Source organism: Grampus griseus (genome assembly GCF_964374135.1).
Source record: "Grampus griseus genome assembly, chromosome: 8".
Taxonomy (NCBI): domain Eukaryota; kingdom Metazoa; phylum Chordata; class Mammalia; order Artiodactyla; family Delphinidae; genus Grampus; species Grampus griseus.
Genome location: NC_139002.1, coordinates 71,818,743 through 71,833,049, shown reverse-complemented (window position 1 = coordinate 71,833,049; position 14,307 = coordinate 71,818,743). Strand labels below are relative to the sequence as shown.

The 14,307-nt window shown below is 46.0% G+C and overlaps 1 protein-coding gene across 2 annotated transcripts in view; it reads left to right on the top strand.

Moving 5' to 3' along the window:
* Positions 1 to 14,307, top strand: part of PLEKHA7 (pleckstrin homology domain containing A7) — a gene marked incomplete at both ends in the record, with an annotated part of 207,139 nt that overhangs the window by 112,179 nt on the left and 80,653 nt on the right. For both annotated transcript variants that reach the window (XM_082660876.1, XM_082660877.1), the window contains one exon: positions 13,519 to 13,602. In XM_082660876.1, the coding sequence (XP_082517002.1) occupies positions 13,519 to 13,602 (84 nt within the window). The remainder of the gene's footprint in view (positions 1 to 13,518; positions 13,603 to 14,307) is intronic.

Here is a 14,307-nt window from a genome sequence, read left to right as displayed (position 1 = left end):
GATGGTGGCAGTGTTTTGAAGTTGCTTTCTGGAGCAGTTTCCTTATCTGTGAAATAGGCGGCTGTGTGGGCTGGACTCCAGTGCCTGTGCTCTAAACACCACAGGAGACTGCATTTTTCAGCTTGGGGTAGGTCTGTGATCTTGCTCCAGACAGAACCTGGCCGGATGCTGTTCTGTTGCAGGAGGCCCTGCTTGCCTTCAGTGGCCCCTGTGGATGTCTATAAGGAGCTGCAGCCACTGACACCACTCTTCTTTTGCATTCTTTAGGGTCAGACTGTTAGCAGTGCCTCTCTGGATTTTTCACTCTGTGCAAGAAACAGTCTGCTGGCTGTCATGGGATTCACCTTTTCAGGAGACCAGTCAGGGAAGGCTAAAGGCGAGTCCACTTGCCATTATTGTTGGGAAGATTCTTCGAAGTTTTTTTGTGAGAGGGAAATTTTTTGGCCTATTTTTGCCGTCATCTTTCCATTCTTACTCTTATGTAAGAAATCTCTATTCTTTAAAACAGATCTTCGTAAAAGGAGGAGCTTCTCTAGAATCAATGGTGTTGGTACAAGATAGGTGTTGCAAACACAAATGTCTATAGAGGCTTAGCAGATAACAAAAAACCAGACTGTGTGTATGCTCTCCAATTTGTTTTAGGAATACTCTGTCCTCTCTGTTTATCTTTTGTTTCCCTAATTCTGGTTGAGATATGGGTATGAAGAAATTTCTGTCCTGTAGGGAAATTAGAAATAAAGGTGTGATGACAAATAGCACTAGGTGTACACCCTCAACATCAGGAAGCAGTAGGGAGTAGTGGGGACTGCAGTGAACTAGAAGGGGCATCCCACCTCTCATGGGGGCCTGCTGTTGCCACAGTGTTTGGTTTTCCAAGATGAGCTGGGTTTTTGTATGAAAATTTCCTGTTGTTAAACTTGGGCTCAATTTTAAAAATCTATGTGGTTCAAATAAAATGAATTCTGGGGGCAAATTGGTTTGCAGGTAATCAGTTTGAAACCTCTTATATATGTTGGGGCAGATTGGCATATGGGATGGGCTCCTGGGTCATCTCTCTGTGGGTTGGTCTGGTTTGGTGGGGGGGGCGGTCCTAGTGGAGCTGTGTGCGGAGGGGGCCGCTTATGTTCATCCTTGCATGTGGATATGGAGGAATCGAAGATACGTAAAGTAAAAAGCAAGTTAAAGAAAAATGTGTACAGTTTTATTCTGTTTATGTAAATTTTTTTCTAAAAAGATGTGTATATAAATTTTAAATGCATAAAAATTTCATAAAGGCGAAAAACAAAGAATACACAAGAAACTGGTAAAGGTGTTGCCTCTGAGATTGACACTGAATTCAAGGCAAAAAGGGGACCTTCTGCTTTTTAGTTTATACCTGTCTGTAACACGGAATACAGTTGACCCTCTGTGTCCGCAAACGCAGAACCCACAGATAAGGAGGGCTCACTGTGCTATGCCATTTTATATAAGGGACCCGATCATCTGTGGATTTTGGAATTGGGGAGGGTCCTAGAACCAATCCCCCACAGATGCCAAGGGACGACTGTACTTAATTTTTGTAGGGTAAAATGAAAAGAGTTGTTGGGAAGCATAATTGCCGTATAAAGAGTGTAAGCCTTCAGTGCTGAGAGTACAAGGAAGGAAGAAGGCAGAGTGGTCTGGAGTGATCAGGAAGGACTACTGGGAAGAAAAGAGGCCTTGAAGATTGGGTAGAATTCGTTAGGGAAGAAGACTGCAGGAGACAAAGCCCAGGGGTGGGATAGACCGGGTGATTTGGGTACTGATAAACGCTTAAATTTGGTAGGAGCTGAGGGTCTAGGGAAGTGGTGAGAGAGAGGGAGGCTTTAGCAGTGAGGAGCCACGGAGGGTGTGTGCCAGGAGATAATGGAACGAGAGCGGTGCTCCATCATGATCAGTCTGGCAGTAAGGACGCGGGAGTTTGGAGGCAGGACTACAGGGTGGGAGCCTGTCATGTGGCCTCTTTGGGCTCCCAGCTAGCTGTCACTGATCCCTGCCAGGGTGTTGCCTGGTGAACAAAGTTATAGCTATATACCTGGTGAATAAGCTCACAGCACTTCCCTTTTCTCCACTCTCAGGAATGTGGGCTTTGGAAGTTGGCCAGCCTCTGCTGGTGCTCGATGTGCTTCCTGTACCTCTGCTGCCAGCGTGTCTCCCCAGACATTTTGGAGGTTCTGTGGAGGAACTGGCCATTGACTGAAGTGTAGCTGCTAAGAACAGGCCCATACTTTGGAGTCAGGCAGATATGGGCTTGAAGTCTGACTTTGTCACCTACTGGTTATGTGACCGTGGGGTGGCACTTGACCCCTTTGGGCTTCAATATTCATGTTTGCAAAATGGGGATAAAACGATTTACCTTCTAGGGTCGTTGTACCCAGCAGATTGACACATAGCAAGTTCGTGGGCCTTGCTGTAGTTTTACACTGTGGTACTCACTCTGATCTGCAGTTATATATATTTATATTATTTATGTTTAATATTATAAAATACTTACTGTATCTATTTATGACCATATCAGTCTATTCTTTTGGATTGTAAGCTCCAGTTCAGTGGGAGTAATTATGTTCTAATCACTGTTTTAGGCCAAAACACTCAGCGCAGAACATATAGTAGCGCTAAATAAATGTTGAATGAATGGAGTTTGTGCTCTTAAACCTACTCCAGCCTTTACAAACAGTTGACTTTACAAACAGTTACAAACAGTTGATCGACTAGGGTGTATCTGTAGTTGAGAGACTAACTTCTCTGTGGTTGAAACAAGTTTTTTTTTTTTTTGCGATACGTGGGCCTCTCACTGTTGTGGCCTCTCCTGTTGCGGAGCACAGGCTCCGGACGCGCAGGCTCAGTGGCCATGGCTCACGGGCCCAGCCACCCCGCAGCATGTGGGATATTCCCGGACCGGGGCACGATCCCGTGTCCCCTGAATCGGCAGGCGGACTCTCAACCACTGCGCCACCAGGGAAGCCCTGAAACAAGTTTTGTCAATTCAAATGCCCTTGTTAGGATGATATGTCAGGATGGCTTGTCGAGTCCTTCATTCTTTCATTCTACAGTGGCAGATCTGTTTTGTGGGACTTGATGTTTACAAAATTTGGGAGGTCTTCTTTAAAATATATACAGTTGTAGAAAGCATGTACACACGTTGCTAGGCCCCTTTCTAGGGCCTTGGAAGGGGCTTGTGAAAGTGAGGGGCCCTAATACTTGAAATTCCTTAGTTTCACAATAAATCATCTCTGCATTTAAAGATTTATAGAATACTACTTACAGGCAGGGGTGGGAGTTGTGAAGGATATGGAAATTTCTAAAAGGGAAAAAATGATGTTAATGGATACAGGTTTTAGTAAAGCTGTCATTCCAAGTAGACTCAGAACAAAACCCCGTTGTTTTGTTTTATGTTTTCTGTTTTTTTTTCATTCAGCAAATATTTATTGAGCACCTACTGTGTGCCAGGCATATGTAGGCATTGGAACATAGCTGTGAAAAAAGAAGTCCTTGTCACCTGCATCATGACTTGTAGACCTACACAGATGCAGTGAAGAGCCACAGTGTTGCTCTGAGGCCGTGAAGATAAAGGCACTTTGATACCTTAGTTTGCCTTTCTAACCCCCTGCCCTTCTTGGTAGCCATCCCAAGCAGTGATGAAAGAATCATAGATTTGGGAGTGAGTATGATGGCTTGTAACCGCTCAGCCTCTTCCTGGCCATGACCATGAGAGATAGTGATAGAGGAGCTTTCATTTCTCCACCAAAGACTCTCTGCTTTGGGACTGATTTCAGCCACAGTGTGGCAGAGCAGAACCGAGTGAGCAATTCATTCTGACTCCTGGGCTCACAAGTGGAGGTGTTTTTTTATATTCTGCTACAAGAGGGGCAGCCAACCCCATGGTCTCAAAGAACAGAAGAATTGGGGCCTGGAGACACAAAGTGCCTGCCTCAGTGTTTACCTCCAGCCGGTGCTCCACTTGGCCACAGCGTGGCGGTGACTCACAGCTGGAACTGTGTTCCTGCATAGTTGCCAGGTTTTGCGTAGGGGTGGGCGAGGAGAAAGGAGAATGAATGAGTAGGAGCAAGTGGCTGCTGGATTTGTAACACCTTGGGAGGCAGCTGCTCCAGAACCGAAATTGAAAGAGAACAGGAGGGCTGGGAGCCTCTGCTTCACCTCTGCAGGTGGCCGGACCCTCCCTCCCAGTCTGACCTGAACTGGGGTTTTCATAAGGCCCGGGCTGGGAAGACACAGCATGGAGCTCGAGGAGAGAGTGAGTGTGTCTGCCGCCTTTCCCAGCGAGAACAGAGCTGGAGAGCAGGTTAGTCCTATACTGGTTACTATTACTGGGATTCAGTTTGCCGTGATGTATTCTGATTCATGAAAGTCAAGTAATGACAAAGAAAGGGAGTTTTTGATGGGTTGGTTGGGAGCGTCTGCAGTTTAAAAAAAAGAAGAGCCCAATTTAATTGGGAATAAACAGGACAAAAGTATCATTAACTACACCTCCCCGATGTTATTACAAAGGATATTCTGTTGGCAAGCGAGACTGGGGAGGACAGCTGTTCTGCCTCCTTCCTTTGTGTTTTCAATTATGTGCAGTGTTGTTACATTTCAGTCTGTGGCTCCAGCAGTAGTCTGAGATGAACCTCAGTGTCTCAAGATGTTACAGCTGGAAGATCCCTAGAACATCACCTGGTCTAGCCTTCTCATTTTACACTTGAGGAACCTGACTTATTGAAGAGCATTAAAGAGAAGCATAAAACTGGGTGTTCTCTGAGGTCGAAAATGTTACCATGAAGTTTTAAAACTTCTGTAGAGTGTGTGTCCCTGGCTCAGCACAGCCTGCTGGGAAGGCTGTTTTTTCTTGGGCTGCACTTTCTGAACCATGGGACTCGACCCAGTGAGGGACAGAAGCGTGGCTGAAGGAAGGTGCTTATTGATCTGAAACTACTTTGCCTGGCAGGCGAGTTCTAAGTTTAAACAAGAGGCTGGGTGTTTTGCCTTAACTCAAAGGGAAGAAAATGTGTTCTTGAGCCAGGCTAATAATATGGGAGTTTGCAACATAGAAAAAGACAAAACAACTCTATTAGAGTGGAGTTTTAGAGCTAGCAAAAGAAAAATATAACAGACACTGAAGGTTGAGTGTCTGCCATAGGCCAGGCACATTATCGGTACTCTTTATAACAATCTTGCAGGGTTGGAATTGTCTCCTCTTTTTACAGATAAGGAAACCAACACTCAGAAAGGTCATTAACTCTTTCAAGGTCGGGTACCACCAGCGTGCGGCAGAGCTGGGGTTTGAACTGCATGCAGCCTGTATGACTGAATAGCCTGGGCTTCATGCTTTGAAGCCTGCGTGTGGCCTTGATGGAGAGTCTAAGCCCCTCATTGGACAGACGAGGAAACTAAGGGCCAGAGAGGTTGTGTATTTGCTCAGGGGTGTGAAACTAGTTGGTAGTAACAGAGCTGGTACCTCGGCTCCTATTACATTGCTTCTCTGCCAACTTCCTTTAAAAAAAGAGTTAGGGGAGGGGAGGCTATCTGGGTTTGATTTCCTCATTCAGTCAGGAGTTTGGCTTTAGTCTTTTCATGGTTATTGAAGTCCTGTGGAGCCACAATTAAAACTTCCTATTAACCATCAATCCTAAGTATTGGAGCCCCATGTTGGGGCTTGGGGAGAAGAGAGGCTTGCAGTGTGGGTTACTGGGTCAGAAGAGGTAATTTATGAAATGAGCTGGCCACTGAGTGGAGAGCCTAATGAAACATAGATTTTTTCAGATCATGATGGAAGATTTCGGTCTGTTAAATTCAGTGTTTGGAAAGGAGAGACCTCCCTCTTGCAAGATGTGAGAGCCTCCAGTTAACTCAGTTAATTCTGTGACTCCCTTGAGCCCAGCTCTGTCTGTGCCAGGCTCATCCCCTTTTGGCACCTTTGGGCAAGGAGAACAGGTACTGACTGCCCCTCTGGGTGGTGGGTCTGAGGTTTGGCTGCATTTCAGTGTCTTTGCCTAGTTGAGTGAGTCAACTGTGGACAGTGTGGAAGTGGGGAAGGCCCTTCCTTGGTCTGCACCGTGCTCCCCAGGGCTGATGGAGTCTCCTAGCCTGGGTGTAGGATCCTTTATCAGGGCCTGGGGGCCTCTGCCTCCCCAACTCTCTCTGGGGCATGTGTGATCCTTGGGCTGCTGAAACCAGAAAATGAGAGCGGTTCTGCACAGCCTCTCCCTGAAGGTGGCGTGTGTTTGTGCTCAGGCTGTTCAGATAAAGGACTTCAAGTGCCTGCTCCATGGTATTGCTGTTCTGTGCTGCAGGACATACATGAGAAATCAGTGAATGACTGCCCCCAGCCCTGTGGGACCTTAGGATCTTACTGGAGGTAGGGGGAGAGGGGGAGGAGAGCAAACACACATGAAACAGTAGAGAGCAATGTGAGAGCATATAGCCAGTCACCAAATTGTAGGTTTCACACCAAATACGCTCCAAGTTCACAAAAAGGAGATACAGGTGATGTTTGTATTATCCTCCTGTGTGTTTTTAATCACTCAGTAATTGCCTCTAGGGTGTTTGCATTCCATTCTTTGATTCTCTCTGCCAAGTGTACTACCTCTCCTTTGCAGCAGTGAGGGGGAGGGGAGTTGCAGGGGAGGGTTAATTTCTCCAAATTATATTGTAACACAGTTGGGAGAGAGCCAAGGATTAAGCATTCGTACTATGTTGGTGTCTGATGCTTCCTTCCTCAGGTGGTAAGAGCAGAAGCCACTGCCTTTTGATGGCTTATGACCCTTGTTTTTGTCTGTCTGTGATCCAAGTCCAGACTTCAGTAGGGTTAGCTAGCCTATTTGGAGGCATGGCCTCGCTTTAAAGTAGGAGTCTCCTTCATCATTATTTCTCATTCATTCATTCAGCACATATCACAGAGCCAGACTCTGTTACAAGCTGATAATAGCAGTAAAAAGACAGGCAAGGTCCTTGCTCTCCTGGAATACACTGTTAGTTTGGGTTACTGATGATCAGCAAACACAGACATAAGTAAGAAAAATAACAGTAACAATTAAAATAGGGTGATGTGATATGAAGTGACTGGGAGCCTACTTCAGTGGGTGGTTGGGAAGGGCTCTGAGATGATAATTCTGCTGAGGTCTGAATGACAAGGAACCAGTTAGAAAGTAAGGGGAAGAGCATTCAGTACAAAGGTTGTTAAGTAAGAGAGAGCTTGGTATTCAGGGAGCAGAAAGGAGACCGATGTGGCCAGAGCAGGATGGGGATGGAGGAGAGTGGTGCAAGAAGAGGACGGAGCTAGGCAGGGGTCAGATCATCTAGGATCTTGTAAGCCAAGGTAAGGAGCTTGAATTTTACTCTATGTGTGATGTGGAGCTGTTGTAGGGTTGAAAGGAGGAGTGTGTGTGATCTAACTGACATTTTAAAAGATCCGTCAGGCTTTTGATGAGTAGGGTGGGTGGTACAGAGGCCAGGGTGGAAGCAGGAGAGCAGTTAGGTGGCTGTTGCGATGACTAGTGTGCTGGCTGTAGACATGAAAAGAAGCGTATGAGTTCAGAGTATGTTTTTTAGATGGAGGCAACAGGACTTGTGAACATATGATGTGTAGCGGTTAAGGTAAAGGAGTGGAGGATGACTCCTAGGTTGTTGGATAGCGATGCTGATAACGGACATAGGGAAACCTGGAGGAGGAGTATTGGATTTGGTGGGAGTGAGGGGAGGAGATTCATTCTATTTTTGCCCTGTTAAAATTTAGATGCCTGTTAGTCATTGCCATTGTCGAGACACAGCCAGGGGACTTCCCTGGTGGCGCAGTGGTTAAGAATCCGCCTGCCAATGCAGGGGACACGGGTTCGATCCCTGGTCCGGGAAGATCCTACATGCCACGGATCAGCTAAGCCCGTGTGCCACAACTACTGAGCCTGCGCTCTAGAGCCCTCGAGCCACAACTACTGAAGCCTGCGCACCTAGAGCCCGCGTACCGCAACGAAGAGTAGCCCCCGCTCACTGCAACTAGAGAAAGCCTGTATGCAGCAACGAAGACCAAACACAACCAAAAAACAAACAAACAAAAAAGACACAGCCAGGTTCAACAAACATGAATTGAGTACCTTCTGTATGCTAGGCGTTGTGTGATGCCCTTTCATATATCCTCACAACAACCGTTTGGAAGGATATTATTATTATTTCCTATTTGCAAATGGATGAAATGAGGCTCAGAGACCTGAGGTGGCTTGTTCTGGTTTGAACCCAGGTCTTCTGACCCCAGGACTCTGGGCTGACTTGTTGCCGAGGGTGGATATTGAAGGAGGCTGGTTAATACTGTGTTGATGGCACTCACCTGGAGAGAGGATGGGGACCATATGTTGTCTCGCCAAGGTCTGATTCCCATGCTTCTGGAAGGAGGACCTGTCAGAGTCATGCCAGTGTGCAGCGAGCTGCTTGACATTTTCAAATAGTGCAAGCTCCAAAGACCACTTCAGTAACGTCCTCAGCCCCCTTAGGAATGCCACACGAATAGCGGTGACACTTTTTACTAAATGAGCAATTTTGTAAAAGTGTTAAGTAAAATAAAACAAAAGTTTCTTAAGAAGTGTTGGGGGAATGTAGAGATGCCATTTCGACTATTGGCCGCTATCTCTTTACTCTGCAGCCCACATGGGAGCTGAAGGCGGGGAGGCAATTTCTTGTGTTTTTGGGTTATTAATTCGGGGACCTAACTGGGAGGATTAGTAGGTTACCTGGAACCTTGGCTTTCTGGAGACACTGGGATTCAGCACAAAGATAGTAAGTGCCGTAACAAGTCTGGAGGCAGTGCTGACTGTGGCTTGATGTCTGTAGGGTGACTCGTTCACAGCATTCTGAGAGCTGTATTGAGGAGCCAGAAGGTCCAGAGTGGCAGGTGCCGCCAAGCATACCAATGAGGAGAGCCTTGATAGAGTCCCCCCGTGGGCTTCAAGGCCGGATGCTTTCCTTACATTTTAAGTTGTCTCTTCTGCTCTTTACAACAGGGGCCAGATAAGAGCTCGTGCTGGCAGAGCAGATCTGTCACGCTCTCAGCATACCAATACCACCACTGTCAGAAAAGCAGATTTACCAGGCTGCTCCGACCTCCACTCTTGAGCACCATTCACATAACTCCAGAACTTCTTGCCATGCCAGAAACAGTGGCTGTGCTAAGTAAATTGGAACCTTTATGTTTAACCATCCAGAGTCACTGTTCACGTTATAGTCAAAATCTGTATGAATGGAAGAATTAATCTTGCAAAAATGTTGCAAGAAACTGTAGGACTCATTTACATTTTGACTAGCCCTGTCTGTGGCTGTAGGTGGGTTCTTCCTTCTAGTGAGCTCAAATCAGTCTCCGGTTCTCCCTGGCCCTCACTCTGTTCTCTTACCAAGTCTCCTGTGTTGGCTGTCATACTTCTTGAGGGCCTAACCCAAGTCCTTCCAGCCCAGGGCTTGTGAAGACGTGCTTGTTTACGTGGATGGTTACCCATGGCCCGCCTTTATGGGGCTTGTCCTTCCCTGCCATCTTCTACCCGTGCTCCCTGGTCCTCTCACAGGTGAGACTGGCTGCCCTCCAACCTGGAGGGCTGCTCCTGGGAGGAAGAGTGGGATCTGAAAATAAAGGCTAGGTTCTGCTCTACCTCATTTGCCGAGTTACTGTCTCAGTAGTCTGAAATGCAACAGAAGCCCTTGTATGGAGGAGAGAGAGTTTCTGTGCTCCACTGAAACCAGCCACCTGGCTCCCGGCCGGGTCACCTACATCACTGTCAGGGAGCAAGGTGGCAATTCAGGTTTAAGAACAGGTATTTCAGGGGATTTGTCTGTGCCTGCTAACTTCATCTTAAGATAGGGTCATAGGACATGAGATTCTTCATGGGTTTTAGAAAATCAAAAGTCAGGAAATGGGGCAGGCTGGGGGCTTTTGGGCTGAGGAGTTAAGGACAGCAGGAAAAGTCAGAGGACTTTGCAATCTCCCAATGGGTGGGGGAATCTAGCGTTCCATAGGCAACCTCCATTTGGTGAAGGTGAGCCTGGAGTGGTAGAAAGAGATCAGAAAGGTGGTGGGTGCAGGAGCACAGGAGTTGACTGTTGTGGGCATGTCATTTCCCCTTTCTGGGCCTTTCCTCACCTGTGGCTTGATGTAACGAAACACAGCCTGCCCTGCTGGGTGTTTAGGCAGATTGAATGAAATAGTCCAAGGACCTAACTCTTCTTCCTTTGCCAAAAAGTGCTGAACCAGAAGCTCTGCCATTAGCAAGCTGGGCGAGTTTGATCAGAAACCATCGAATTTTAAGACCTCAGTATTCAGGAGGCATTACTACTTTTTAAAAATTTTATTTAATTATTTATTCGGCTGCATCGGGTCTTCATTGCTGTACGTGGGATCTTCGTTGCGGCACGTGGGATCTTTAGCTGCAGCATGCAAACTCTTAATTGTGTCATGTGGGATCTAGTTCCCTGACCATAGATCGAACCTGGGCCCCTCTGCATTGGGAGCTCGAAGTCTTAGCCACTGGACCACCAGGGAAGTCCCCCAGGAGGCATTGCTTTGATTCATCTCTTTTCTCAATGTATTGAGTCCTTTTTTTAAATTTAGTCTTCCAATAACATCCCGTGACCCACATCTTCATTTATTTTTGCATAATATAGGAATAAAAATATCTGTGCTGCCTACCTCAGTGGGTACTTGGGAGGGTCAAATACAATAATGAATGTGACCACACTTAAAACTTCATGTAAATGCAGGAAATGGTGGTGATGGTGCTGTGGTTGATAATTGTTTTTAGCAAAAAGGGCAGCGTCCATATTAGGGAAGGAAGGCTGAGGAGCTGCCTCTAGGTCTGATCAAATGACAGCTATATTTTTGTCCACTTAAAAAAACTATCTTTCTTCTAATGTTAGAATGTGAAAATCATCACAGTGCCTACACCTTCCAGCTCAGGGTTCATTTACCCAAGACCCTGGGCTTATTTAAGCTGGTACAAGTTGGGTGTGGGGAGCCCAGGAGTTGCTATTCAGGTTGTACAGTGTGTATGAAGGCATTGCTGGATGCCGGCTGCTGCTCCAAGCACATAGAAGGTTTGCTCTTTGCTCACACCTACCAGAGATTCACCAGGCTGACCTTGGCATAGGACCAAAGGCTGTTTGGGGGCTACTGAGTGCCACACAGGTGGTGTCATTCAGAAGTTTGGCCCTGGGCATAAGGGGAGGGAGAGGAGGTAGCAGTAGATGCTGCTGTTTTTCAGATGCCTTGACTTTAGGGACTTCTGATCTTGACCAGGAAGCTGCCAGCCCCACAGACTCCTAAGGGAAGGGGACAGCAGGTTAGCATGCAAAGAGCATCGAATTTAGAAATTGAAGACCTGGATTCATGGCCCAGTCTTATCACTTATTGACAAAGTTATCTAGAGCAAGTCTCTTAACCTCTCTGAGCCATTTCCTCATTCATAAAACAGGGGTCGACGGTGTTAATAGTTAAGATGTGTAAGAAAAGGCTTTGTAGAGGTAATCGTGGTTAGGAATTATTGTTATTCCCATTATGATCAGAGCATTTTTTTTTTTCCTCTAGGTAGAAATGAGGCAGGCTTAGGTAGAATGTTTTCAAATTCCCTGGTGAATGGAGATGGCGAAAAGAAACTGGGTGCAAATAAAGCCTAACCCATGAACACAATGCAAGGATTTCTGAAATTGGTGTATGGGGGCCTGCTTCTCATCCTTATCCAGACGCTCATTCCTCAACTCTATTTTTTTTGGGAAGAACAGTCTGCTGCCTGCCAGATGAGGTCATAGGATTCCAAGGGCTTTGCCTGGAGCCAGAAGCTGGGAATTCGGAGGCCGGCAGTGGTTGGGAGGGTTGCGGGGGTGCTAGGGGTGGTGTGCAGTTGCAGGGCCAGGGAGCAGACTGGCCTGATAGCTCTGCCTATTTCACCTAGGGCTTAGTAGGATTCAGGCTGCTCAGATCTCAGTGCCAGCTTTACCCAGCCACCAGACGCAGGACGCTCTGACAGCTCCAGGGCAGAGTAAGGCAAACTTTGTAGGCTTAGAGGTTTTTTTGTTTGTTTTTTTAACCTTTATGCTATGCTCATTTAAACCTACTAATCTCTGGGGTGAGTCAGGGCTCAGTTTGGGGATGGGGCTGATATCTTAACACTATCGAACTGAGATGATATGTTGACTCTGACGAGAAAAAGCATTTTAACCGTCTGTATAAGGAGCCTTAAAAAATGACCATGCCCTTTGATTTAGTAATGTTACTTCTGGGACTTTAACCCAAGGAAATAATTTGAATTGCAGAAAAAGCCCATAAATGCAAAGATATATTGACTATAATAGTGGGGGTGGGGTAGGGGAAGCACCTAAAATGTCCAGCATTAGAAGAATGTAAATCTTTCTAGAAGGTAAGCACTGTGGGGTAAGGACTTTTTTGTTCACTCTGTATCTCTAGCACCTCAGGCAGTACCTGGCACACAGATGGCCAGTAAAAATTTTACATCTATATGATAAGACTATTTATTATTCACCTATTTCAAATGAAGACATCTTAATGACATAGGAAATTGTCTATGTTAATTGGATGTGAAAAAAGCAGGATACAGATTTCTAAATACAGTAAAATCATATTTTTTAAAATAAAATGATAAAAAAAAGAAAGCTAGGAAAGAGAAGAAACCCAGGTATATCTCTAGGTGGTGAGATCATGGGTGACCTTTTTTCTTTCTATATTTTCTAAAATTTCTAAAACAACTATGATTTTGCGATTGAGAAAAACATTTTAACATAAATCATATTCTTTAAAGAATAGAAAAAGGAGGTTAGATTAGTTTATTCGTGTGGATCAGAGCAGCAGCCTCTAGACCCAACTCCTCCTTCCTTTCAAAGAACCAGGCAGCCTTTATGAATACACAAAACACCTACACACTTCGGTTGTGTCTGTCAACTCGGCGTGGAAGCTGATCCCTTCTCACTTCAAAAGGGTGATAGAAACTCCACAGTGTTGAAATTGTACAGGTCATGTTGCAGAGACATGCCCATACATTTATATCCCATCACTGAAGCGAAGACATTTTGTAGTAGGGAGAAGAATTTTAAGAAGATAGATTTTTCTGGGTGGATGTTAATTCTTAGGATTCTTTTCCTGGTTCATGGGTTTTGGAAGCTGTTGAAAGTGCCATCTGCTTTCGTTCATTCTTGTTTTCAGCTCGTGCCATCTTAAAGTAACTTGCGCTGAGTGAGTCAGTTTCTTGGAGTTAGCCCTTCATGGACTGTCTCTCTAAGATACAGTGCTGTCTTGGAGGCAAGACTTGCCTAGAATTGAAATCCCCACGTCTTAGGTGAGCTTTGGCGCCTGAGCTGGAAGTTTTTGGTTTTTCACTGAAGCTGGCTTCTGGAGTGGTCTTACCCTGGGAGGAGGCTGTGTTGACCAGGGGTCCTCAGACATTAATGACCTATTGTTGTGTCTGTGAGCCTTTCCATTCACAGGATTTCTCATTCATTATCTCTCTTTCTCTTTAGCCATAACCAGCAGACCACAGCCTTCAGACATCCTGTGAGTGGGCAGTTTTCTCCAGAAAATAGCGAATTTATTCTTCAAGAAGAGTAAGTACATTTGTATATTCTCCTTTTCCAGGCACAGCTTGGGAGCTTAAAGGCATTTGCTTAAAACAAAGCTTGTTGGACTGTTTTCTCTCTCAGACGTAGGGGCTTGACGTGGATTGTTTGATTCAAGGTGAAACTCGAGAATTTTGTTTGTCAGTCTCTAGACTTCTTTCAGCGGGTAGATGTGGAAGCGGGGAGATGATATGGGGATGTGCTGTGATGGTTATTGTCAGACCCTCTTCATAGCTCCCTTTCCCTGAATGATCCCTTTCCCCTCAAGCGTCACCTAACACACTAGCTGTGCTCTGAGAGGACCCACTCACCTGTTGTGAGAGTACCTTAAATCAGCCTCAGGTCCGGCTGAACCAACCTCCTGAGGAGGCCTCATATAGGAGCCCAAAGCCAGGGCTTAGAAGAGAGGAGGGCTGGTGGCCCCCATTGTCCCTGAACATTTTGAGTCCTTTCTGCTTGCTTTCCCTAACACGGGCACCGTCTTGCCCCTCAGTCCCATTTCACCAGGGCCTCTGGGGTGCTCAGAGGTAGTTTATACCACCCAGGGCTTGTCTGCTTAAAAATGCATGTACAGCCCACGCATACATTTTGGGGAGGTGTCCTCCCAAAAATGAAGGCAGAGAAATGTGTGCAAGTGTCTGTGTTCCCTTCTGATCATTTGAGATAGCTCTGTTTGAAGAAAACAATTCTGTC